Below are 25,020 nucleotides of genomic sequence, written 5' to 3' on the forward strand. Positions count from 1 at the left end.
AATCTTTTTTGTTTGCTGGTTTCTCACAATGCCCTTTACAGATGGGTCATTCCTCTCTCTCCCATCTGGCAGATAGAAACAAGGCACAGAGAAAAACTGGTGTGAAAGAGAAATTAGTTTAATTGTTTTGAATCCTAGCCTACTTTCCTCACTAAAGCAGAATTTTAGGAATTCTGCTGACCTAAAAAATAATTCAGATTTGTGGTTTAAATAGGCATACTTTAAAATGATAAAATAATGTACCTTAAATCTGTTTTAGTAGTCTAACAGTTGTTCTTACACTTCTAGAAATTAACATATCTGTAAGGGTTTTTTTGTAGTGAAGATTGAATTTCATGTATGTAATCTGTGAAAACGAGGTAGATACCCATGTTGGCATGTATGAAAAGTAATGGTTTCTGTAGAGAGTCACAGGTAGGGTGAAAGACTGACAGGTATTTCTAAAACATAGAAATTATGTTTCTTTTATATATATATATATATATATGCATTTAAACAAATTACTACTGTCTTTCATTCAGTCAGTATCCTACCCAGACAAGTAATATATCTGCAAATGTAACTTCCCTTGTGAAAAGCTGCATTCATCTTGCTTTCACAGTTTAACTTTCTGTATGTCTGTGCATGGATTTGCTGCCATTTTGTTAAGGGAAAGATCTCATTGCCAGATTTTCTAAAGAAACATTCTGTATAAAAATAATGTCTTTTCAAATGTTTTTGCAGCATCTGTAAAAGTGCTAAAGAGTATGTGTGAAAACTTTTATAAGTATGCAAAACCGAAAAAAATTAGAGTCTGCGTTGGGACGTGGAATGTCAACGGAGGGAAGCAGTTTCGAAGTATTGCCTTTAGAAATCAGACCCTCACTGACTGGCTTCTAGATGCACCGAAGTTAGCTGGTATTCATGAGTTCCAAGGTAAGGTTTGTATTCTGTCAATTTGTTCTGCTGATTTTCATAATTAGACCATAAACATTAAAATAGATATGTGAGGTCTTGGTTCTTAAATTCTTTATGAATGACTAACAGCTTTTTAACCTTTAAATGCAGATCGCAAAAGCAAGCCTGTAGACATATTTGCCATTGGATTTGAAGAAATGGTGGAGTTAAATGCAGGAAACATTGTGAATGCCAGGTAGGTGATACTATGTACACAGTACTAGGTTGGTTGCTAATCACATTTTTTTGAGTAAAATTCTATTTACATTTTCTGCTGTTTTGTAGTGGTTGGGATTAGTCTGGATTAATTTTTGACTATTCGAGTTCTCTCTGCCAGTTTCTGTGCCAGGATTGCAGACTTCATCTCAGCTTTCCCTAGCAAAGCTGTGATCATTTAGATCACATTTAATATAATCTCAATGATGAAAACAGTCAGTACTTGACCATATTTTGGATTGCGCCTCCAGTAGCCCCTCAACTTTTTACCTCATTTAACACTGTGAAGAAATTTACCTCTAATGCTTGTAGTGTTCTGCAGTCTCTGTGCCTTCCTACTGCTGGGAACAGCGATGCCTGTGAAATTCCTTCCAAAAGCATGTATTGTTGTTATGCCTTTATATAGTGTCTTGCATCAGATTTTGATCTGTATAAAGCAAGACTTGCTCCCATACTGTCAGTTTTTGTTGTCATTCTATGTATTACATGTATATATATTATTGTGGAGTTCAGATTTTTCACCCCTAGCAGAGTGGGTTATGAAAATACATTTTTACTAGTGGTGGGTGGTACCAGTGATGAAGTCTCTATGTCTGGTCCTAGGGTCGTATTCACTTTGTCCATTGTTTTGTCTGCTTGTTTTGCATGTTTTCTGGTGTTCAGCAAGCTTTAACTCATTGGAAAAAGTATCTAAAGCCAGTAACACTGTTGGCCTTTGCACAGGATGTTGTCTTGAGGACAAAGTGACAGTTTGTCATCCCCTAATTTCAAACTGTGTCTAGCTAATGCTGTTCCTAGGTCTGATATTTTTCATTTACACCCAATGCTAGCTCTGAAAACCATGTTCTGTTAGGTCTCTAAGGAAGTTTCTTCTTGATCTAAGACTGTGGACATCTCTGTTTTCCAGTATTGACTGAGCTCTAGGCTAGGAAGTAACTCTGTGGAAAGATTCTCAAGTTTTGCTCCTCTAGCCTAGCTTCAGAAATACAGGAAAGATAACCCTGGCTTCTAACACAGTCTGTGGTGTTGAGAAAAGCGAGGCAGGAGTTTTGTGAGGCTGAATTTGAAATGTGATGTCGTGACAGTCTATAGCCTGTGTCTCTGCTAGGAGGCATTTGAGCACCATTCACAGCTTGGCTTTGGCTTGCTACCCCAAAGTTGAGTTAAGGTTATTGTACAAACTTTATTCAACTAGATCAACAGTTTAGATACCTGCTTAATTTGATTTAGTTTACAACTGGCATTTTTAATCTCACTGCTAGCACAACCAATCAGAAGCTCTGGGCTGCTGAACTACAGAAGACTATATCAAGAGATTACAAGTATGTGCTGCTGGCTTCTGAGCAACTGGTGGGCGTCTGCCTTTTTGTGTTCATCAGGCCCCAGCATGCTCCTTTTATCAGGTCAGTGAACACACAGCTGTGCCTGGGTTGGGTCACCTTCAGTTTGCTTTGTATTGCAAGCAAACATACTAGTGTACTAAGTAGCGTATGGGGCTCTAAATAGCTGTTAAATCTTCTGGGGAGCTAGTTGCTTGAACTCTTTTTACCTTAGTATTTAAATGCCTCATCAGTTGCCAAGAAAGCTTGAAAAGCTGAAGTATTAAGTTGTTACCTGCTCAATAGCTGTTGACATTTTTTTAAAAGTAGCCCAATGGCCTTGCTGCTGAAAAAAACAATGTGAAAATGTTCTCTTACCAAAATAATGTCATACTCAGACATATTTAAAGCTGTTATTTTCTGTGTCATTGTATTTTAGGTTTAATACTTGATTAACTCTTTTAGGGATGTTGCTGTTGATACCGTAAAGACTGGCATGGGAGGAGCCACTGGTAATAAAGGTGCAGTAGCAATTCGGATGTTGTTTCATACATCCAGTCTTTGCTTTGTCTGCAGTCATTTTGCTGCAGGACAATCACAAGTTAAAGAGAGAAATGAAGACTTCATAGAAATAGCTCGCAAGCTCAGTTTTCCAATGGTAAGCAACACTGTTCAAATTCCATAATGAATGAGAAGTTAAACCCTTTGACCTCCAGCAGTGTCATCCAAAAGCTCTATTTATTTTTTCCCATCCACAGATTCCTGTGGAAATCAAATTTCCTTGGGTTAGAGGTCTCAGAGATAATTTAAGTTCCCACAAGTTTTATTAAAATAGATGACTTCAGAAAGAATAGACCTTTCCGGTGCAATGACTGATAGAGATGGTGAAGCATGAATTCACTTGCATTAGGCATCAAGGATTAGCATAGGAAAGAGACCTTACAGATTCCTGACATGCAGTACAACTTTTGTAGGCATCGGAGTTCAACAACTACAAGCAAAAAATCTATGCGAAACAGCACTATTTTCAGTACACGAGAATGATTTTTGCTAACCCATTTTTGTCAGGCTGGATTCTACAGTTTTGTACCAGAATCTCATAAAGAATTAACACTGAGTAAATACTTGATAATTTTATCAGTGCGACAAAATGCTTCCTTGAGACTTAAATTTTGACAGTAGTCAAACTGTCCTTAGTTAGTTTCTATGGCCCTGGGCAGGAGTCTGACATCTTATTTTACAGGGTTTTTTAATTTCTACATTTGTCCATATGGTCATGTTTCATTTTTTCTTGACAGTACTATATTCTTATGGTCCTTAGAAAGAGTTTCCTAAATGCTGCTGGTTTAATCTGCTTTGATTTACTTAAGGGCAATGGAAAAATCAAAACCAAGAGGGAAGTAGAAGTTCTTATTTAAACTCTAGGCTTTGTTTAAACTAACAGAGCCCTTCTGTCTCTTCCTAGCTATGAAAATTGTACATAATTGAAAAGTCTTCAGTTAAATCTGAATAATAAAGGCCTTGATTTGCAGTTTGTCAGGGTATTGTACCACAAGATCCCAGGGTAGTGTTTTGTTCTCCTTTGTAACCTTTTTGTGACACAAGTAGCAGTCATCACCTTAGAGCAGACTTCTAAAACAGGAGTAGAAAGATAAAGAATTTTAGAATCCAATTCAGATGATTGATGATTCTTTAGAAACGCTAACTATGTAAGAAATGTTACTTCTTTCATATTCTGTATGTGTGAATACCATACATTTGGCTATGTTGTTCCAACCATACGAACACTAAATACTAACGTGTATTTCAATTATCCTCATCAGCTAGACATTATGTCTGTTTTACAGTTAATAACTGAACTCCTGCACGTGGAAGTAATAAATTTGTCACTTGGTTTTTAACTTAATTGTGTGCTTCTGTTTTACAGGGAAGGATGCTCTTTTCCCATGATTATATCTTTTGGTGTGGTGACTTTAATTATCGAATCGATATTCCAAATGAGGAGGTTAAGGAGCTAATACGACAACAGAACTGGGATCCCCTTATAGCAGGAGACCAGCTTATCAATCAGAAAAATTCTGGACAGGTACCTTAAAAGTGTTAGCACACTTAAGAATATTTTTATTTTTAGCTTTAGCAGTTTTCTGTGGCACTTCTGTAAATCCATATCCTCGGCATGTTTTACTTCTCACTTTTGTCCAGGCAGTGGTATGGAAGGGTGGGACATAGCAACATTTATTAACGTATTTGTAGTAACAGTCTTGAAGAGGCAGTGCTAGAAATACAGCGACTAGCTGTAGGAGTGAGGTTTTTCTTTCTCTCCTGAAAGAAAAAAAAAAAAGGACACTGTATCATCTTTTCAGAACTTTGTGTTGGAGTTTACTTCTTACAATATTTTTCTTTTTATCAGGTAAAACCATTTAAAACATATTTATAAAAGTTCTTTTGGTAATGTTACTGTTTACTTTAAATTGCTGCAGTAACAGGTCTAATGCTGTTACTGTCATTCTGTAGGAAAAAGCAATAGTCCAAGTGGTAGTCTTTTTGCTTACAAAGAAAAAGAGCATGGAATAACAAAGCCTGAAGAAAGTTTCAGATTTTAGAATTCTAGGGTTTCTTGGGAGGCAGCAGGTAGCAATTAAAGGAATATTTGTAATGAATCAAATTTTGTGTGAAAGTGTGTATTCTTTCTTTCCAGCTTTATGTGGGAATGCTGTATATGGTAAAATGAGAGATAATACTCTTGTTAGTTTTGTCTGTCTGCCAGCATTTTGATCATAAACAGTGCTTTTTCTGAATTAGAGTTCTCTTCCATTCGTGTTGGTGTCTTGTGCACCAGAACAGGAGGAAAAAAGCTCAATAATTTTTAATTATTTCTTTTTATAGCCCAGTTCCTAGAGAAAAAGAGGCATACATTCAGATGGGCAGGGAGCATCGTTGTCTGTTAATTTAATAAAAAACAAGAGAGGTGTAGAGGTTTGGGAGATGCTTACGGCATTTATAAAGCTGGAAAGATCTATGGAAAGTACCGGAATATGTAAAAGACTCAAGATAGCCTCCTCACTGGGGAGAAGGAGGAGGAGTAGTATTACACTGTTGGGGGTAATATTCTGTTATTTGAAAGTGGCTGGCTGGGTGGCACAGGGTGTCAGCTGGCTGCAGAGGGTAGCTCCATGGTTGTTAACTGGTGTATCTGCTGTTCAGGAAGGGCATTTACGTAGCAACTTTCTTCATAAAAGTAGGTTAAGAAATAATTACCAAAGGCAAATAAACTAATAAATTGCCTCAGAAGTTGTGGATCTTTTGACATTCTGACATTGATCTCTTAACATTGATTTTAGATTGACTAAATTGTAATTTATTTTTCCAACAAGAAAAGCAGGCTACCCTGACATTTGATGCAGACTTGACTGTAAGATCTAAGTTAGTTTACAGATCTCTGATGTGAAGTAAAACTGCCCATAGAGTATTAAACTCAAGAGCGGAGCTGGTTAACTATAAAGGGCTTTAGCATATGTCTAATTTAAACAGTTAAGGAGTGAGGAAAACCCCTGACCTTCTAGGGTCTTGTGTCAGTTTGCTCTATCTATTTATGTTGCAAAGTACCTAACGGGTTTTTTGATTCCTTTCAGTTGGCACTGTATCTCTAAGTAACATACGTACTCTTGGCAGATGATTTCACATTATTGTTCTCATTCATTCTGTTTTCCTATTTGCTTGAGAATAAATTGTGATATTATCTCACTAATCTTTCAGTTCATATTGAATGTATTAAGGACTCTTTCTTTTTCTTTTTTTTTTTTTCCTTAGCTCCTGTTTATTGGTGGGGCATCTTATGTCAGTTTGGGGCAATGCTTTTTGTGTGTTCAGATAGGTACAGAAAATATAAACCTTAATCCCCAACCTTTGCTAACACATGAGCAGCTGTGTTAACTGAACAGCTGATTAAAGTGCTACGGACAGCATCTGTGTTCTGGATGACCTCAAGATCTGAACAACATTGGAGGGAATAGTAGGTTGCTTATAAGCCTGGCTTTAAAGATATAAATGTTGACATGCTTCTGTTTAATGATAATCTGTTTAGGTTACTATTTAGTCTTAGTAGCAAATGTAGAATGTTTTCAGCAGGTAAAATTTAGAGAAGGATTCATATGATCAAATGACTTTTAAGATGTGTATACAGGTTTTCACTGCTAGAAAAGAGAATTCTGATTAGTTTCAAGCTGTTTCCCATCTGTTCTGGCATGACACATAACTGCTTTGTTTCTTACAGATTTTTAGGGGGTTTTTGGAAGGGAAAATAAATTTTGCTCCTACATACAAATATGATCTTTTTTCTGATGACTATGACACCAGTGAAAAATGTCGTACACCAGCATGGACAGATCGTATCCTTTGGAGAAGAAGAAAATGGCCTTTTGACCGATCAGGTTTGAGTGCTTCCTGAAATTGTTTAAAATATTCTTTTAACTGGCTTATAGAGTCCATTTAGTGACATTCACAGTGTCAGTGATTCTGAGCTTCTATCCCTGACATTGTATGTGACAGAAAGCTTATAATAGCATCTGCAATAAATACAGTGATGCTAAACAGGAGGATCAAGAATCAGATACCAGTTACTGATATTTCAGTAATGCAAAAGGAACTTCTGTTTTTTTCTGTAAAACACTTGGTTTTGGTTTACTTTGCTTTTTCTCTTTTTACAAATAGCTTATTTTTTTAAAGCATATTCATGCAATCACTGTGTTTTTCCCCTTGTGTTTTCAATGAATGCAGCTGAAGACCTCGATCTTCTGAATGCTAGTTTTCATGATGACAGCAATGTCCCCTATACATGGAATCCTGGTACTTTGTTGCACTACGGAAGAGCAGAGTTGAAAACATCTGATCATAGGTTTTAGTTTTATTTTGTATATTACTTCCTAATTGCTGAAGATTGAATATTCATGTTACATCTTTTGCTGCTGGGGTAATCTGCTTACAGGTTTTTCTCATGTATTTTTTTTCCAAGGCCTGTGGTTGCACTGATTGACATTGACATATTTGAAATTGAAGCAGAAGAGAGACAAAAAGTTTATAAGGAGGTGATTGCAATGCAAGGACCACCTGATGGTACTGTAATGGTCTCCATCAGAAGTTCTTCAGCTGAAGAAAACTATTTTGATGATAACTTGATTGATGATCTTCTTCAAAAATTTGCAAACTATGGTGAAGTTATACTTATAAGGTTAAAAAAATTTTTTACTTCTAATCTCTGTTTCTCCTCATTGTTCCCACCTATTTCCTGAACAAAGTTACCTTCTTAGCGGGCATTGCAGTTATGATCTGCTTTATTTTTAACATTTAGATTTGCACTTTAATGTCTTTACAGTTGAAAATCAGTTTTACATACCTGTATGTGTCTCAGTTTTCAGACTTAATTTTTGCATATAGTCTTTATTTCTGAGATAGTATCATCTGACTTAGAAATCAGTCAGAGTTAAGATTTGTTATTTATGTCATTTTATACAATTTTTGTATTCTGAAATTAGGTTAGTAGTTTTAAATGAACTGCAATGAGAGGATCCCTTTGAATATTGCATTTTCACTAAGCTGTTAATTGAACTATAAGTGGTGTGGTTTCTTGTTTGGGATTTTTGTGGGCTTATTTTGTTGGGGGGGTTTTTTGTTGTATTTTTGGTTTTTTTTTTTTCCAGAAGACTACACTGTGGACTGGGGACTATGCTCCTAATGTAACATGGGACACCGAATACAAAGATCTAACCTGTAGCTACACAATTACTATTGAATGTGTAACTGTAGTCACGTAATTTTTAAGAGGACAGTGCTTTTGCAGTGTGATATTTACCTGGTTTTCTTTTGCTTTATGGTTTGGTTTTTTTTTGTTGCAAGGATTCATTCAGTTGAAGCTTATTAACCAATTATATGTATTTTAATGAACTTAAAAAAATAATCAAGTGAAACATTGAAAAACCTTTATGATAAAAGTCTTCAAAATCTAAGAGCTGTGATAAAGCATTTTAATTATTGTTTCCAATGGACTTTGCAGGTTTGTGGAAGACAAGATGTGGGTAACATTTCTGGAAGGAAGCTCTGCTTTGAATGTTATGAATTTGAATGGTACTGAGGTAATGTAAGAATTACTAAGCTTTCATATACCAGCAAAAGATCCAACTTTTTAAAGACTCTTGGGTGGATTAGGGTTTTTGTTTGTTTCTTTGCTTTTAATTCTTAAAAGTTTTTCATGTTCTGTATAGACTGTTTTATTTAATCATTTCTTTTTCACTTTTGATAGCCACATAACATTATGTTGAGTTTCAAAAGCCAGCTGAGAGAAGTACCAAACAACTTATTTTTAGGAGGAGGACTGTTAGAGAAATGAAGATCCCATATTGAGGGGCATCTTCATCAAATGAGACATTTTAAATTATTTTTTTAAATTATATAAAAAGCAGAGTTCTTGCCTTGAGTTTGAAGTATGAACCAGATTATATTAATGGCCTGCAATTATTTTATATTCAGCACTCCTGTACTGCAATCACTTAGAAGTGTCAAAATTTCAGCTGTCATTGACTTCTGTAAAATGTAAAAATATTAATTTTCATATTCAATTTTTTTCCTGGTCTATGTTCCTGTTAAGACTTAGATTCTGTAATGAGATGTTTGCAGATGGATCCCTGCATCTCCTGAGAGCTTCACTGACAGTCCATGCAGGATAGGAGCTCAGTGTCATGTGTCAGTTTGCAGCCTTCAGTTTTATCAGTCTCCAAAAATAACTTCACTAATGTAGTTTATAAGCAAGTCTGTTTTTCTTTACAAAGAATAGTGTTTCTATTGGAATAAAGAAACCAGAAGCTTTTGTGTTAACTGAAAAGGAAAATCTTGTGAGACAAGTGGTTACTTTTTTTTTTAGAAAAGTACAAAATAGTTGTAATTAACAGTTCAAACTACATAAATGTACTTAATTACCAAGATGAAGCGAAAACATAATTATTTTTGTGACCTGTTACTGTTACTATTTAGTCCCAGAAATTCTGATAATCTTATTTGTGGTATTTTCAGTAATTATTTTTTTTCTTTTTAAATCTGGAGTGCTGAACTTTGATGTTTCTACTCTTACCAATTTCTGTTTTTTGCATACCTTTTTGGCAATTCAGCTGCTAGGAAGGGTTATAAACATAAGCTTGAAAAATCCAGATTGGATCAGAAGTTTGGAAGATGAGATGAATCTAGAGAAGATTAACATTGGGCTGCCTTCATCGACAAGTTCCACTCTGCTTTGTGAAGATGCTGAGGTTACTGCAGACTATGATATGGAAGGTTTGTTGAAGTAAAACATTCTTCATTTTTAAATGCTTATAGTTCTAAATAATGTGGTTGATTTAATGCATATATCGGTACTTTAACAAGCTTCTGCCTACCTGAACCACATAAATTAGAAATCTCATTATTTCCAACAGTATCTTGAGAATTTGTTGAGCAATGTCAGTTTGCACTGTATCTCTAGGTTTTACTCATTTGCTGACATTCTTTTTATTCTTTTCACTTTATCACGTGACCTACCATCTCAGGGTCAGTTTATTCAGGCAGCTTCTACTGTTCATGGAGACACTCTATAAGCAGGATACACACAAGTTCAGAGTGCAAAACAATTATTTTTTTGCCAATACACATAATAGATTAGTAGGACTAATGAGCTCCCATGCTAAGCATTGATATGTTTACCACCCCCAAGAAGACACATGTTGCGCCTTTGACAGGCAGGCAAATAAGAGTCAGGCAAGGAAACCTTCAGCCTCTGTTGCTCCTTGGAACAGGCTGATCTTTGGCATTGATGAGTTGCTGTTCTCTGGTTCCCTGGGTTTTGCTGGTTTTGTTTTTTCCCTGAAGGTTTTTTATCTTTTCATGTCATACTTTTCTAGCAGAATCCTCAAGTTGCTGAATATCACTGTTGCAGCAATTGTGCCTCTGCATTTTTGCTTTACTTTACTTACATTTTTCTAATCTATGTGCTTTGTTAAAGCTTATTTTTTAATCAATTAATTTTTATGAAAGGTCTGCTTCACTTTCTTTTCTACATTAAAAAATGTAGACGTACTTTTGGCTTCTTGGCCAGTAAAATAGCTGGTTTTTGAACAGCAGCAAAAAAGCACACACACCTCTTACCTGCTTACACTTCCTGTGCGTATTGCATTTCCATATGTATTTTACAGGGTGGGTTTTTTTAAATTTTTGAACAGATATACTTTCTAGATTTAGTCAGTGTGTCTATATTGATTTATTCCATGTTTAAGTAGCTTATTTGCTTTGAATTTCTATCCAAGCTTCTTAGTGGCAAGCATTATGTTGCAAAAGTTTCAAGAAAAGGGATGTACTTGCAAGAGTAGAGTAAGGTTTTTTTGTATAGGTATTTCTTAAAGGAATATACGTGTTGGTAGGGGTACAGATATGGGAAACCTGTGTGAAAAGTTGGAATTTGCATTAGTCTGTGTCATAAGATACTTCATCTGTTTGCAATGCAGGTAGGAAACAGGACTCTTAAGAGTTTAGATGCCTGTATGATTGGGTTTTTTTATTAATAATCCTATGTAAAATGGTATGATTCCTTTAAAGTGTGAGATCTCAAATCCCACAAGACTCTTAAATGAGGAGCTAGTATGTAATTAGGAGCCTTGTTACTCTTTATTGCCAAGCAGTGCAGAGTTAAAGCTGGAACCTAGTTCCTGTAGCTGAAGAGAGAGAAGCCTAGAACTTATGGAAGAAAGGATCACTATGATCTTACTGGACTGTGGTGGGATATTTATCTATTTTTGGCATTTTTAATATTAACATACCAATATCAGAAATTGACAGTTTACTTTTCAAAGACACATCCATATTGAACCTTTTTTTTTAAACATCATTCCACCTTTTCAAACAGAAGGTATTACAAATAGCAGGTATCTTGAAATCCCCTGCCCAGCCTTCTGAAGAATGGTAAGTGAAGCTTGCCATCTGTTGCAAACCAGGAAAATAATTTCTGCAAAGGTAATTCTTGGTAAAGCTAATTGTTTCTTAAATTAAGCAACGTTACAGTTGCCACATTATTATAATTACCTGTAATAGATACTGTGCATCTGGAGTATTTTCAACTGGTTTGAGTACACACGTTCTTCATGTTTGATTTTATGATGCAAGAATCGTACTTTGGTTGTTGAGCTAATTCCTTGGAACTTGAGGGCTTTTGGCAGAAAATCCCATGCCCAGAATCAGTTTATAATTTCTCCACTTTCAGTAATTATTGTTCCCTTTATTTTACATGCTTTTTCTTTTTTGGGGTGGGGTTTGTTATTTAGGAGACATTGATGACTACAGTGCCGAAGTAGAAGAAATCCTTCCTCAGCATCTACAGCCAACTTCAAGCTCTGGTCTTGGAACCTCCCCAGGCTCTTCACCACGTTCCAGTCCTTGTCAATCCCCTACGCTGTCAGATGGACCTACGCTCCCAGTGAGACCGAGCCGAGCACCAGCAAAAACTCCTGGACCACCTGTTTCCACACACAGTGTGTATTACATTGCTTGACTGCCTGTATTACTACTATGCAATTTGGCAGCTGTATAGCCCAGTGGTAAAATACAAGCTTATAGATTATTTTTATTAGTGTCTTTAGGTTAATATAAAAGGCTGGTCTTGATATCATCTAGCATTTTACACATAAGTGGCCTTGGGTAAATCACCTCATTCTTTGTGTCTCTGTTTTCCTAATGGGCAGTGGAAGAGCTTTGTTTCCTGAGTCTTAATTTGGTACACCATCCACTGATCTATGCTGCTGTAAGCTACCTAACTTGCTTTAGTTCTTTAGCATTTCATCATGAAAGTGGCATCTCAAAAAGTTATGTGATTGATAGGCTTTCTAAGTTGATTAGTTTGAAACCTCTGTTCAAAAATTCTGTTGCAATGTGTCAGTATAATCCTAGGTCACTTTAGTCATATTCTTCAAATACAGCCCATTTCAATTAATGCTCCTGTCAGCTGAAATATGTAAGTTGTAATCAATAGATTTGTGAAGTGGGTGTATAATATGAAAGCTTCTGTTTAAACACAGCTTTATTTTAGCAACAAAGTGGACATTCAGAATTACAGTGTTTGGAATGGCTTTTAGAACACTTCCTTTCAATATAATTTGGAGTAATTTTGCAAAGACTGCTAAAATGCCTTCCGCATTCTCCTTGTAACATTCTTTCCAGAGCACTTAGTTCACAGATAAGGGCCGAAATACAAATTTGGAACTCTGCAATTTGTAAGAATGTTCAGGATTCCATGAAAAGCATATACTGATAAAAGCACGTAAAACAAAAATCTTGTTTTAGGTGATCTGCTTATTTTCACCGTTGGTTTATTCCTCTTGTTTTCCCTCTCTCAAAAACTTCTGTATCTTTGTTGCCAGGGCTGGGAACGGAATGTTCTCTCTGTGAAAATAACTTTCTATTAGAAAATCTTTACAGTGATTAGAATGTACAAGTGATTAATTTTTGCATTGTTTTCTGTCATGTTCTTCAGCTGAATTGCAGCTTGGTACCCAGCAGAAAGAGTCTTCGCAGAGCTTGGAGCCTAAGCGTCCTCCACCACCTCGCCCTGTTGCTCCCCCTGCACGCCCTGCTCCTCCACAGAGGCCACCTCCACCATCAGGTAATGCGGTGACTTATATCAGGTGATCAGGAATATTTTGTTTCAAGTCTGTGGGATGAACTTTGAAGTCTGCACCTAAACTACATGTTATATTGTTGGTTTGGGGCTCAGTGGAACATACCATTTTTTCACTGAAGTATTTAGTTGGTACATTTAATATCAATAATGGCATGGGAAATAACAGCATTTTCCAGTACCATTTAAATATTATTGTCTTTGCCTAGTGAAGAAGTTTTAAAGTTTTTATAAACTTATTTTTACAGTTTAAATATGTGGGCTTCCTACAGCAGTATTTACTCAACATTTTCATTTTTGTAGCATCTTAATTTTTAAAATAAAATGTAAATAATCTTGTGCATTCATTGGTTTTATATTCCTTTAATTTTGGCATCAGTATGTATGCATTTTGCCATGTCCAGGTTCTTAATGTAGAGTTCATCTGGATCATCTGAAAATGTAAGCAATTGAGCACTAAAAGAAACTGGATGTTCAGAAGCATATGGGCAACGTAGTTAATAACAAACTGACCCTTGTCATTTTTAACTTTCTCATTCTTTTTCTTCCCTCTTTACTGTACTGATATTTTTCATTATTGCTGCACTCATTTCTTAAATACTGTAAGGCGGTAGGAGTCCTGCACCTGCTAGAAAGGAATTTGGAGGTAATGATTTTAATTGTTTTCGGATATGACTACATAGCAAAACTACTATGGTGGTCTGTTGTGACAGTACTTAACATGATGATGTCCAAAGGTATAAAACTGGGTAATTTTTGAATGTCAATGTAATTTCTTTCTCTGGGTTTCTATCCCCCTCTGAATTACATTTGACTTTTTAGTGAAAAAATATTTATCCAGAAGTTGGTACAATATAGTCAGAAAGATTAAAGTTGTTCCAGGTTTTTATTACTTTGTCCTGGTCAAAATACACCCAGCTAACTGTTGTGTGAAAGCAGAAACTTGTCTTTAGTTGTGAAAAGGCTAGCTTTTTTCCTCACAGGCCATGAAAAGGAGCATTGTAAAATGGATTGTGATTGCAGCTACTTGCAGTGATTATCCATTAATTAATTGTTCAAGTTGAAATGACTGCTGATCTGGCCCAGTTTCCCCTGGATGATCACCAGTTAACACAGAGCTCCAAATCACTGAGCTGTATTTGTCTCTAAGCTGAACACTAACATATGGGTAGTTTATTTTCTCTTTCCAAGTCTGAAATGTGCTCCCAAGCCCTTCCCAGAGACATGAAACACCCTCCATAGTTCTCGGAATCAATGTGTAAGTGTACTTCAGAAACACAAACTTAGCCAAGGAATTTATTCAGTTACTTTGAAGGCACTCGAGAGCTACAGGTCTTTACAAAGTAACAAAATCCTGAAATAATTCTCCCCTAATTCCTTCCCCTTTGGTAATGCTGAGGGCCTTATCCAACCCTTCAGGCTAGTTTCATTTTTTCCAGCTTGATCTGGTTTTGCATGTAATAACAACTCACATGTTCTCAGAAGTGCTGCTTCTTGAAACTAATCTTTGTCCTTTGTCACATGTTTCATAGATGAGCTGTCCTGCCTGGACTTAAATCAACTCATTAATACATGGGATAGAGTGAGAATACTTAGTGGCTTTGAAATACTTTCTTAATGGCTTTTCAGACACTGCCACTCAGTTGGTAGGAAAGAGAGATTTTTGAGAAAATAATTCAAAAGCTTTGAGCAATCTCAGAAAATAAGTAAACTATATTGCGTAATGTGTAAGTATCACCTAACTTATTCTGACATCAGGTGGAGAGAGGGAGGAGGTAATGCCAAAGGCTTAGAAAATAGCCAATTTATACTTAATGTGCAACATACGTGAGATTTAATACATTGTACTACTTCAGTCCTATAGTTTTGTGTGCACTGACACAATCCTGTTTGCCTAGTTTTGTCTCAATTGTGCAAAGACTAGCCTTCTTTTTTTACCCTCTTTCCCAACATAGCTTTCCATAAAGAATTGTAACTTGCATAAAGCTTGCTTTTTATGCAATCTTTTAAAAGAGATTGTGTTTTGTTTTCTTTCATCTATTATCCTGACCTAATGCTCATCCCGCTTTTTCTGTCCTCTTCATTTTCCACTCATGGCACACATTTATAAGACATAATACTTTGTTTTTCAGTGGTACCTGAGCTCAGCTGTGAGCAAGCTAGCACAGGACTGGAAGCAGTATAAATGTCAGTGTGTTACTATGCTTGGGGAAATGGTGTCTGTTTCTCCTACCTTGAATGAGGCTTCTAAAGCACTGAGAAGATATCCCTGTGTACTGTATAAGTGTTATCAAACTTTGGTTTTAGACTTCTGTAGCACATACAAAGTGATATTGATCATATCTTTAAAATTGTGCATTAGCAGTGGTTTTTTGCTCATGTGTTTTAACCTTTTTGCCCTGGAGTGCTTCACTCCCTTCAATGCCCATAACATTTATTCAAATGGCTCAATATGCTTTGAAATGGGACGGGATTTAGGCATCTAAATGGGGTTTTTTTGAGAGTCTGGTCATATTTTACATCAGAAGTAACTTAGAATACAAGGAAACAAAGCTATGTACTCATTGCAGGGGTTTGCAAAGTGTAGAGTTTTTGCCTGCTAATACAAAAGAGTTCCACTGAGGATTTTAATAAGGTCTCAGATATTTATAGTCGCACTCTGGTCACCCAAGATTTTTTGAAATAAATTACAGGGTAAATTCTTACAGAACATGAAAAGTTATGAAGGCTGATAATTTTCAATTACTTGAAGTTTTTAAAATAAAATTTTGGGTTTTTTTCTCCTTAATAGTATTAGTCAGACTTTTCCTGATTAATGCATGAAAAGCTTATAGCTGTCTTTTATCATTGGTTTAAACTGTTAAAATGGGGTTAAGATTGAGAGAATGGACAGTATTTTCAGTATATACAATAATTTGGATAAAATGCATTACATTTTCATGTGATTATCCTCCAAATTAAAAAAATAAACCTAGAAAATACAGTAATAAAGTGGACATTAAAAAAATGCAAGTACGTTAAGCTATGAAAATACATGCACCCAAGCAGCAAGTACTTATTGATGTACACTGATATTGACAGTCACTCATTAAACTTAGCCTTGCAAGAACCATTCAACATCTTTTTCCCCTGTAGCTGGGTGTTTGGTTTTTTTTTTCAGAGCAGAGTTCAGATTGTTTGGGTGCCTTAGGATATGGCAGTCATTTTGAAAAAAACTTTTTTTGTTGTTTTGTTTTTTTAAATACGGGGAAGAGCACCTTTCTTCTTTTCTTGCTGAAGATGGAATGTTCAGTAATGGAGGAGACAAGAAGCCTTAATGCTAAGATAGTAAAAGCATTGTTCAAATGCAGACAAATGGCCTAGATTTCATATATATACACACACACGCGCGCATGCACATATATGCACATTTTACGTTGTGAAACGTAGGGGTTGTTTTATTTTCCGTTGAGCTAATGTGTAAATGTAATCTTTGCAAAACATGCAGTTCTGTCTAAAAGATGTCAGGGCATAAATTACGGGTTGTTTCTGTGTAAATCCAACCCCTTTCCTGAAAATACTATTTAAAACAAATATTTGATAACTTTACTTGCAAAATACTGTTTAAAACTGCAATAAAGAATCCAAGCTATATACAGACTACAGTAACAGTTTAAAATGATACCAAAAAATGTGAGATTAAAATCTTACTATAATGCCAATTGTGATTACATTATCACAGCACCAAAATTTTGCTTTATCACTGTTGAAGAGTATTATTACTAAGTGAAAATTGGGATATTTGACCTTTATGCCCTTTCTCTTCCATATAATGAATATTTTTACATTTGCAAAATCTTTTAAAATCCTTATGGGTAGAAGACTTTCTACGTGTGGTGCACCACTATAGGAATATATTGGTCAAAGAGGTTCTCTGCCTTCCTTCTCTGGAAAGGAGTTTACTTTATTAATCATCTTGCATAAACCAAGATTTGCTTAACAAGAGCATCCTGAAAATACCTATTCAAAGTATGGACTGAGTTGAGCTTTGGGAGAGGAAATTACAGAAGATCTGTGAAATGAACATGCTGGTTCCCTGCTCTTGGAGAGGTTTTATTGTGTCCATTTCCGTTAATACTCTAATTTGAATTTAGCTTTATGTCTCTGTATACCACAGAGGGTTCAGAGTTGTGTCCTGTACTCTGCTGGGCTGCTCTCCATCTCCCTTTATTTTCTTCCAGTTAGCAGGTAGGCTTCTCATAGCCTATGGATTACCACTTTCTTTTCTCCCCCCAGGATTCCTCTGGGTTACATAGGATAAGGGCAGAGCTAGTACCTGAAAGCAACAAAATGTTCTCAGGCAGTGCTGTCCTCCTTACAAACGCTCTCTGTTCACCGCTCCTCAGTGCTGCTTCTCTTACGGAGAAGTTCACTGTCAGGAACTTTTGCAATGGAAATCTAATGTTACTTGGCAGAGCCCAGAATTCACCCAGAATATATGACATATGCTAGTATTTAACATCTTTGAACCAGATGTTCAGCAAAACCAGAGAGCTGACATCTCTGGAAATAATCACATACCAGCCTCATCTGCAGTCTTCACTCTTCCTACTCTGAGTGACACCTCCACCCATATCTGACAAAATTCACAGCACTCTTTCCAGATCATAGAGAACTCCTGAGCAGATACCACACATTGGCACATGATGAGAAAGCATGAGGCTGTGTCATCGCTAAGGCAAAAGTTGCTTTTAAGGTAGGCTTCATGAACACTGGCTCCCTTTCCTTCCTCTATACTTGAGCCACTCCAGAGTTGCCAGATATTACTGTTACTTTTTCCTATGCGCATGCCTTAAGGATTTCTCCTTGCATACCATCTAGTGTCATCTATGTCCTGCCATGTTTTTACCATACAATTTTATGGACCCAGTATATGCTTGATCATATTGCAGAAATAAAATGATTCAGCATGGTTATGCATGATTGAAAATCTTCTTTCTCTCAATCTGAACTGTAACATCTATTATGCACCAGGTGATACAGCTTTCCCAAGTACAGAGTGCTGCTTGGAGATAACTTAATGATACAAATCTGTAGGATACAATGCATTATATAAAGTGGGAAACTTATTTCTTCCATAAAATTGCTTATTCAAATGTAGTCTTGACAGAAACATACTACATAGTATTCTCCTAAATTGCAGGAAGCGGGCTTAATGTAGCAAGATGTAACTGATGATGTACCTGTTTATTTTCAAGTGTTTGAGTGTAGGTATGTGCTCTGCTTTAGGAGAGTTTCAAGACTGACATTTAATACCATTCTGAATTGACAAAAGTTTGTGGAGAGTGAATACTGAAGAAATTAAATTCTCTTTCAACTGTAATGTAAAATTGAAATAATAGCATGTTTCTAAACATGATCGTACTTGCTGATCTCTAATTTGTATCAGTCTGGTTTCCCCATGCCATTACAAACAGTTATCTCCTACAAGTAACTATAATCTAGCAAGGCCATTTTTACATTATGTAAAGCTGTCTTGTGGCAGTGTTCTTTCTGGTTTTACTTTCTCAATCTACTGCTTTTCTTATGCAATGTACAGCTTCTCTTCTTTCTCTGAAAAGGTCTTGGAGCTCCTCCCAGTCCTGGGGTAGCTAGGAGAGAAGTAGAAGGTAACATAACAATTTTTGTATTCTAGAAACGGATTTCTAATTTAATACCTGAGCAATGTTATTTCCCTTGTGATACTAAAGGTGGTTTCATGAAGGTTTTTATTGTGTAGGATCTTTCTTCTTTTATGTAACATAGTTTTCAGACAGCCAAGTTGCTTCCTGTTTTTCAGTGGTGTGAATTGTTATAGAAGGCAGTCTTCATTATGAAAAATGAAGTGAAAATTTAGAATGTACTAATCAAGAAGAATGCTTTCAAGGCTGGCTCTCAAAATAAGTTATAGCTGACTGATTGCTAGAGAAATACTATACCTGTAACTAATAAGGAATCTAGGAAGCCTAATTTTTCACGAAGAACAACATATGTTCATATATTTTGGGGAGAGAAACTTCCATTTAACTAATTTAGCCTGTAAATTAATATTTTGTCTCTTTCCAGATAGCACAGTGTAGATATTTTGGTTCTGATGCCTATATGTGTGACATACATTTATGAAAAGCATTTCTCTTGCATTACTCTAGTTGGAGTATGTTTGTATAGTGCTGAATGGGTCCCGTTTTAGCAGTGCCAGCAGAGTCAAGTTTTTGGGTTTCTTCCTATACCCTCAGGAATGTGTCCCTTTGTAGCAAATACAGGTACAGCTATAGAAGTCCTAATACAGTCACGATCAAGATGTCCTCCTGTATACTGCAATTAATTTTGGCTATATCACTGGTTCATTTTTTTAAATTGGCAAAATCACTATATGCATAGAATAGTTCAGGTTGGAAGGGACCTCTGGTGGTTATCTAGCCCAACCTCCTGCTCAGAACAGGGTAAACTGGTGCCAGGTTGCTCAGGGTACAAGTTGCATTACTGAGAACTGTACCCAGAAACCCATTCTAACTGATTCTAAGAAAGCAGGGTTGTCTGACAACTGGAAGCCGATTTGATAAACTGTCTTATGTACCACAGAGTATTCCTTCCAGTTACTGTAACTGACATGGTGATTTTACCTTCCTGGGAAATAGGCAACAGAAACACAAGCCAGAATCCTAAACCTCTTTGCCTGTTAGAAATTGTGCACTTGTCTGAGGTAAAGGTAATTTTTTCATATCTTGCACTTCACAACTTGAATGTTGCATACAAGGTTGTCATTAGCATCAGCATGTAAATGGTGAGGTTGGTGCTGTAATATATTTATCCCGTAAACAAAGAGAGTAGGTTCAGGAAGTTTGGTGTAGACCCTGTAGATTGCTGAACCATGTGTAACTACAGATGCTCTTCTGATCGCATGATTTTTTGAATCAGCATGTTACATAAGTTCTTTTTGTTTTAAAGACTGCTGCTAGAATATTGGCAGAATATACTACAAAAGAAAACAACTACTTCTAGCACATTGAGAACACAGGGTACCTGTACAAGTGGGTGTCTTTTGCTTGCAACAAATAGGAGGTGATTTGACTTAATTTGTAATTAAAAGGGTCAAATTACTTCACGTGTGCTGGGGGTTAAGAGTGTGCTAGAGTAACAGCTTAGTTGATGGATAGACTTTAGTATGTAACAGCTTTAAAAAAAAAAATCACTAATGTCTTTTTGCTCCCATTTCCATTAGTGATAATGTACTGTTGCCATATGATACCTGTTTTTAGCTTATCTAACAAAGATAATCTAATTTTTTTCCATGCTTCAAAGCACAAAAAAGTCCTGGAACACAAAGAAAAGATAACTTAGGTAATAGAAATACATGCTTTGTACTAATTATAATACAGAAAGAAGTTGATTTTGAAATATGTTCTAAGTCAGCAATCTCTGATATCTGTTCCAGTTCGTAATCAGCCTCCACCTTCAACTGGAATTTCAAGTGCAGGAACTGCTGGATATGGTGCAACCAGACCGGTAGGTATTCTGTCTTAAAATAATTCCCCCCTAGGTTTCTACAGTTTATGATGCTGGCAGTGGGGTTTTGTAAGTCATAACAGATGTAAGAGAACTGTGAAATTGACTAGTCATTTTACAGCTTATATGAGTTAATTCCCTCAGCAGTTCTTTTCTTTTGACTAAAAATACTCTAGAATATATGTACTGGACATGACTTTATTGTTTTGCACTCTATGCAGTCATGTCATAGGCTCCCAAATAATACTGCATTTTACATCCACTTTCAAATAACTGCAAAGTGCAAAGTTATTCTTTGTATTGTGTGTTCCTGTTGACTACGTTGCTGATCTGGTATGATAAATTGTATCATCTGTGCTGATGCTGAGATGTATATCCTGATGGCAGTTAATTGCTTGCAGGCGGCTAATGTATTCTATAGGCAGTTGATGTATTATATTGCTGATTGCTTAATGTATAATGAAATTTTGTGCCTTGTAAAAATTAATTTTGATGAAGGTCTTCAGGTAAAAATGAAACATTCGACTTTTGACAAAACATTCAACAAACATTAGTACTGCATTTCATTCTTTTATTTGTGGAACTGAAGTAAGTGAATGAAGGAATTATGGGCGCTTGAATGCTTCACTACAAGCAAGAAATCAAGCAGTGGAAGACATCTGCCTTAGTTCTCTTCACAGCAGCAAGTAGGAACCTTGTGTTAGGGAAGGAGAAAGTGTTTTAATAGCTACAGGTCTTCTTAAAGAATTACTAAGAAATGGTATTGTTTGTTGATAATTCTTTAGAACTGCACGGTATTGCAGATAGAATTTTTGCAGCAGCTTGAAGGACTTTTTTTTCTATATCTACATCAGCCACAGTGTTTGTGCTTACTTTGTTTCCTCTGTTGTGGTGGTTCCAGGCTCTTTGACTTAGATCATACGTCTTTATACCTAGATGTTTTATAGACTAAAAAGCAGCAAAAGTTGGCTCTTTCCTACCAGTTTCTTGGTCATTAGAGAACTTTTGTTTTCCTTCCCTAAGGCATTTTGTTCTTCTCATTGGGATAATGTTCACAATGACACTGACAGGAGAGAGAGCACACATATGAGTCTTTAGTAAGGCTAAAAAAGCATTCTGTTTCTATAAATGTCAGTGGGATGGACACTGATGAGGCTTTTCACCTATCTACAAATACAACACCCTTTCTTTAATTCTTTATCTTTCCTTCAGGTAAAGTGATAGACCAGTTGTCAGGGATGAGAGAGAGAGTGAAGAAGTCATTAAAATAAAGATGCAACTAATCACAAGAGTTTAAGTTAAATCCATGTAAATTTGTTTTAGAAAAGGTTGTAGAGTCCTTTTCTACCTTTTAAATGTGCAGGGAACAGAAGAACGCTGCCAGCTGTGCAGAGATATCAGTGTTCTTGTAGAACTTAAAGGAGCTGTAGCTTACTGGTATTGCCATTTCTATTGTACTCTTGTACAGCATTGAAACCACTGAAAATGACTGTTGAAAGCCACCAGTGAAATCGCTTTTTGCTAATTCATTTTTCTCAAAGAGGTTGATTCTCACAGTGAACAGTTCTTGATCTTTGCACTTTTTGTTGTTTTCCCAGAAATGTAAAATGCCCTCTTCTAAAATTTGGGTAAAGAAAACCTGGTATACACAGGAGATAACGCACTAATTTATCACCATGTGCCTCTTTTTTTTTTTTTTTTTTTTTTTTTAATCTAGGGCCAGCACAGGATTTGCAGTTTCTAAATCCAAATAATTCAACAACAAAAAAAAAAAAATCTGGTGTACAGAAGAGACTCTACCAATATCTTGGAATTAACATAAGTGCAAGAATTTTTGTTCCTATTGTCAAGGCAGAAAAAAAATGTAGTACTGTTCTCTTGTGCTATGCTTCTCAACACCCAGGCTGGATTGCAATTAGAGCTTCTTGCCAGGTTCTAGGAAGAGCCACGGTGCTGCAGTCACCAACATAATTTAATAGACAAAGCTGACTGCATCTCTTCTTTTGCAAACATTGAGATTTTTTTTTTTAAAAAACCCAAGCAAACCAAACCAAACAAACAAACAAACCCCCCCACAACAAACCAACCAAACAAATGTACTAGAAGGTATGAACAAACACCTTAAGATCTGCCTGACTTTTCAAGCCTTATCTCAGTCCTTGTTTGGATTCCTAGTTGACGTGGCTTCCTTCCTTTCCCCCAGGTATTTTTTGGGCAGCATTTCATGGCAAGGACTCCAGGACCGGGGACAGCAGCTTCCCACCCTGTGGTCCTGAGGGATATTTCAGACTGCCTTTCTGTTTCTTTTCTGTTCCTTTTTGATGTATGTTTTTTAAAATGTGCTTTGGCATTTAATCCAATCATCCTTCTGCCTACTTTCAGAGTATTCAAAAAAATGATAACATGCATCTTGGCAACTAAAAGGAAGACAAATATTTCAGAGGTTAGGTAGTTTAAAGCATTTAGAAAGTTGTTAAATGGACTCAGCCAAGCATAATGAATCAGATGTTATACAAAGGCTTGGAAGTACAGTGCATACATTTAGTAAATGTAAGATCAAGGATGATACTTGTTTTGTAGTAGTGAATTTTCTTTGCTTGTTTTTAAATCATGTTTGTTTAGAGAGTTGTGTAACAGGGTTTGCTGCGAAAACCATTTCTAGAACATGTACTGTTACTAAGATTTTGTCAGAATATACCAAGTACACAAAATTTTAGAGGAAACAAATCTTACAAACTGTCTTGCCTCATGATCTTCCCACCCCCCCCCCACCCCTCTGAAATCTAGCATTTTTATTCTAATGTTTTACATTCACCTTTCAAGTGTGGTGCTTGTAATACACTTGGCTTCAGTTATAATCTGGAATAATTTTCATATTTCTCTGTAAATAATGATGTAGACTTTTAGATTTTGTTTTATGAGAGCATTTCTGTTCCCAGCATATTAACTTCTATTCCAACAAGTTTGGGAAGACTCCAGCCTTCAAATGAGGCCAAATGTATGTTTCATTAATACTGTTTGCTGAGGAACAGGAGTAACTGCCTTACAGTTAGCAAACATAAGTTTCAGAAAAAAGAACTAACCATTTTTTTTATGCATATCTTGGACTTCCACTATATAAAATTGACTGTAACTACTATTTGCAAATGGCAGGCTGTAATTATAGCCTAAAAAGTAGATGGCGTCTACAATCTGCATTGACGGTGGGTTGTCAATGTGACCTTACAAGATCTCCAAATAGATTAGTTACTGTTGGTTTTGTTGCTTACAACAATTTACAGACTTAGGTAGAATTAACTTATTAATACTAGCAAACTAATAAGGGTTTCTAGCATTGCTGCACAGGTAAATATTTATATAAAGTTGAAGACTTGTAAATATCCTTTGCTTTGAATTGAATGCTCATAATGTTTTGAGAATATATTATTTGCTTTTGTTTGAGTGTAAGAAGTTTATTCAGCAACTCTTATCAAATAATTTATTTTTCACAGAGTCCTAATTATCCTGAATCGTTCAGCAGTAGATGGCTACAGATCCAAAGTAGAACTAAAATACTTTCTTTTTACCAATTATTATGGCAGACTGTTCCACCTCGAGCTGGAGTTATTAGTGCACCACAAAGCCATGTCCGTCCCTCTGGGGGAAGACCAGCTCCTGAACCTCAGACCAAACCAGCTGAACCACCAAGGGGTAAGTTTACTTTAGAAGTTAAATATAAAGTTAAAAAGTACAAGCTCTGGTTTGAATGCTTTTCAACATCTGTTTTCAGCAGATGTCTTTGTTTTTCTCTATAGAAATTAAGATTCTTGAACATAGTAACATTTGGCAGTTTCTGCTAATCATCCACAAGTATTGTAAACCCTTATCAGATAATAGGCAGCAGTCAGGTGAGTTCTGGACCCATAGATTTCATCTTTTCAAGAGAAACTTCGATCAGATTGCTGTGGTTTGGTGTGAGCATATTGGTGTGTCCTGTCATGTGTGTTGATCACTGGACCATTCTCTGCACTGGTTGCTCTGTAATCATAATACCTGGAATAGTGTTTATGTTTGACTCTCAAAGCCACTTCCTAAACTTAAAGGGTTTTTAAAGTTGTATTAATATCAAAGTATGCATTTATAACAGTGACTTCCAAAATACTTTTAAATACAACTGAAGAACTGTTGTGGTTTAACCCTGGCCGGCAACCTGGCACCACGCATCAGCTCGCTCACTCCCCTCTCACCCAGAGGGAGGGGGAGGAGAAGTGGAAAGGTATGTAAAACTCGAGGGTTGAGAAGAACAATTTAATAACTGAAATAGAATAAAAATGAAAAACCAATAATAACAACGATGACAGT

The 25,020-nt window shown here is 36.1% G+C and overlaps 1 protein-coding gene across 16 annotated transcripts in view; it reads left to right on the top strand.

Moving 5' to 3' along the window:
• SYNJ1 (synaptojanin 1) overlaps positions 1 to 25,020 on the top strand; it is a 69,299-nt gene that overhangs the window by 36,375 nt on the left and 7,904 nt on the right. For 4 of the 16 annotated variants that reach the window (XM_055801402.1, XM_055801403.1, XM_055801410.1 and 1 more), the window contains 18 exons: positions 724 to 915; positions 1,048 to 1,132; positions 2,415 to 2,555; positions 2,937 to 3,129; positions 4,399 to 4,557; positions 6,745 to 6,901; positions 7,248 to 7,365; positions 7,483 to 7,698; positions 8,521 to 8,599; positions 9,629 to 9,791; positions 11,807 to 12,013; positions 13,012 to 13,140; positions 13,763 to 13,801; positions 18,756 to 18,803; positions 20,476 to 20,514; positions 20,609 to 20,679; positions 24,261 to 24,369; positions 24,806 to 24,934. In XM_055801402.1, the coding sequence (XP_055657377.1) occupies positions 724 to 915; positions 1,048 to 1,132; positions 2,415 to 2,555; positions 2,937 to 3,129; positions 4,399 to 4,557; positions 6,745 to 6,901; positions 7,248 to 7,365; positions 7,483 to 7,698; positions 8,521 to 8,599; positions 9,629 to 9,791; positions 11,807 to 12,013; positions 13,012 to 13,140; positions 13,763 to 13,801; positions 18,756 to 18,803; positions 20,476 to 20,514; positions 20,609 to 20,679; positions 24,261 to 24,369; positions 24,806 to 24,934 (2,274 nt within the window). The remainder of the gene's footprint in view (positions 1 to 723; positions 916 to 1,047; positions 1,133 to 2,414; positions 2,556 to 2,936; positions 3,130 to 4,398; positions 4,558 to 6,744; positions 6,902 to 7,247; positions 7,366 to 7,482; positions 7,699 to 8,520; positions 8,600 to 9,628; positions 9,792 to 11,806; positions 12,014 to 13,011; positions 13,141 to 13,762; positions 13,802 to 18,755; positions 18,804 to 20,475; positions 20,515 to 20,608; positions 20,680 to 24,260; positions 24,370 to 24,805; positions 24,935 to 25,020) is intronic. The other 12 variants (XM_055801408.1, XM_055801414.1, XM_055801412.1 and 9 more) reach the window with 6 other exon arrangements.

This window comes from Falco peregrinus, chromosome 4 (assembly GCF_023634155.1).
Source record: "Falco peregrinus isolate bFalPer1 chromosome 4, bFalPer1.pri, whole genome shotgun sequence".
Taxonomy (NCBI): Eukaryota; Metazoa; Chordata; class Aves; order Falconiformes; family Falconidae; genus Falco; species Falco peregrinus.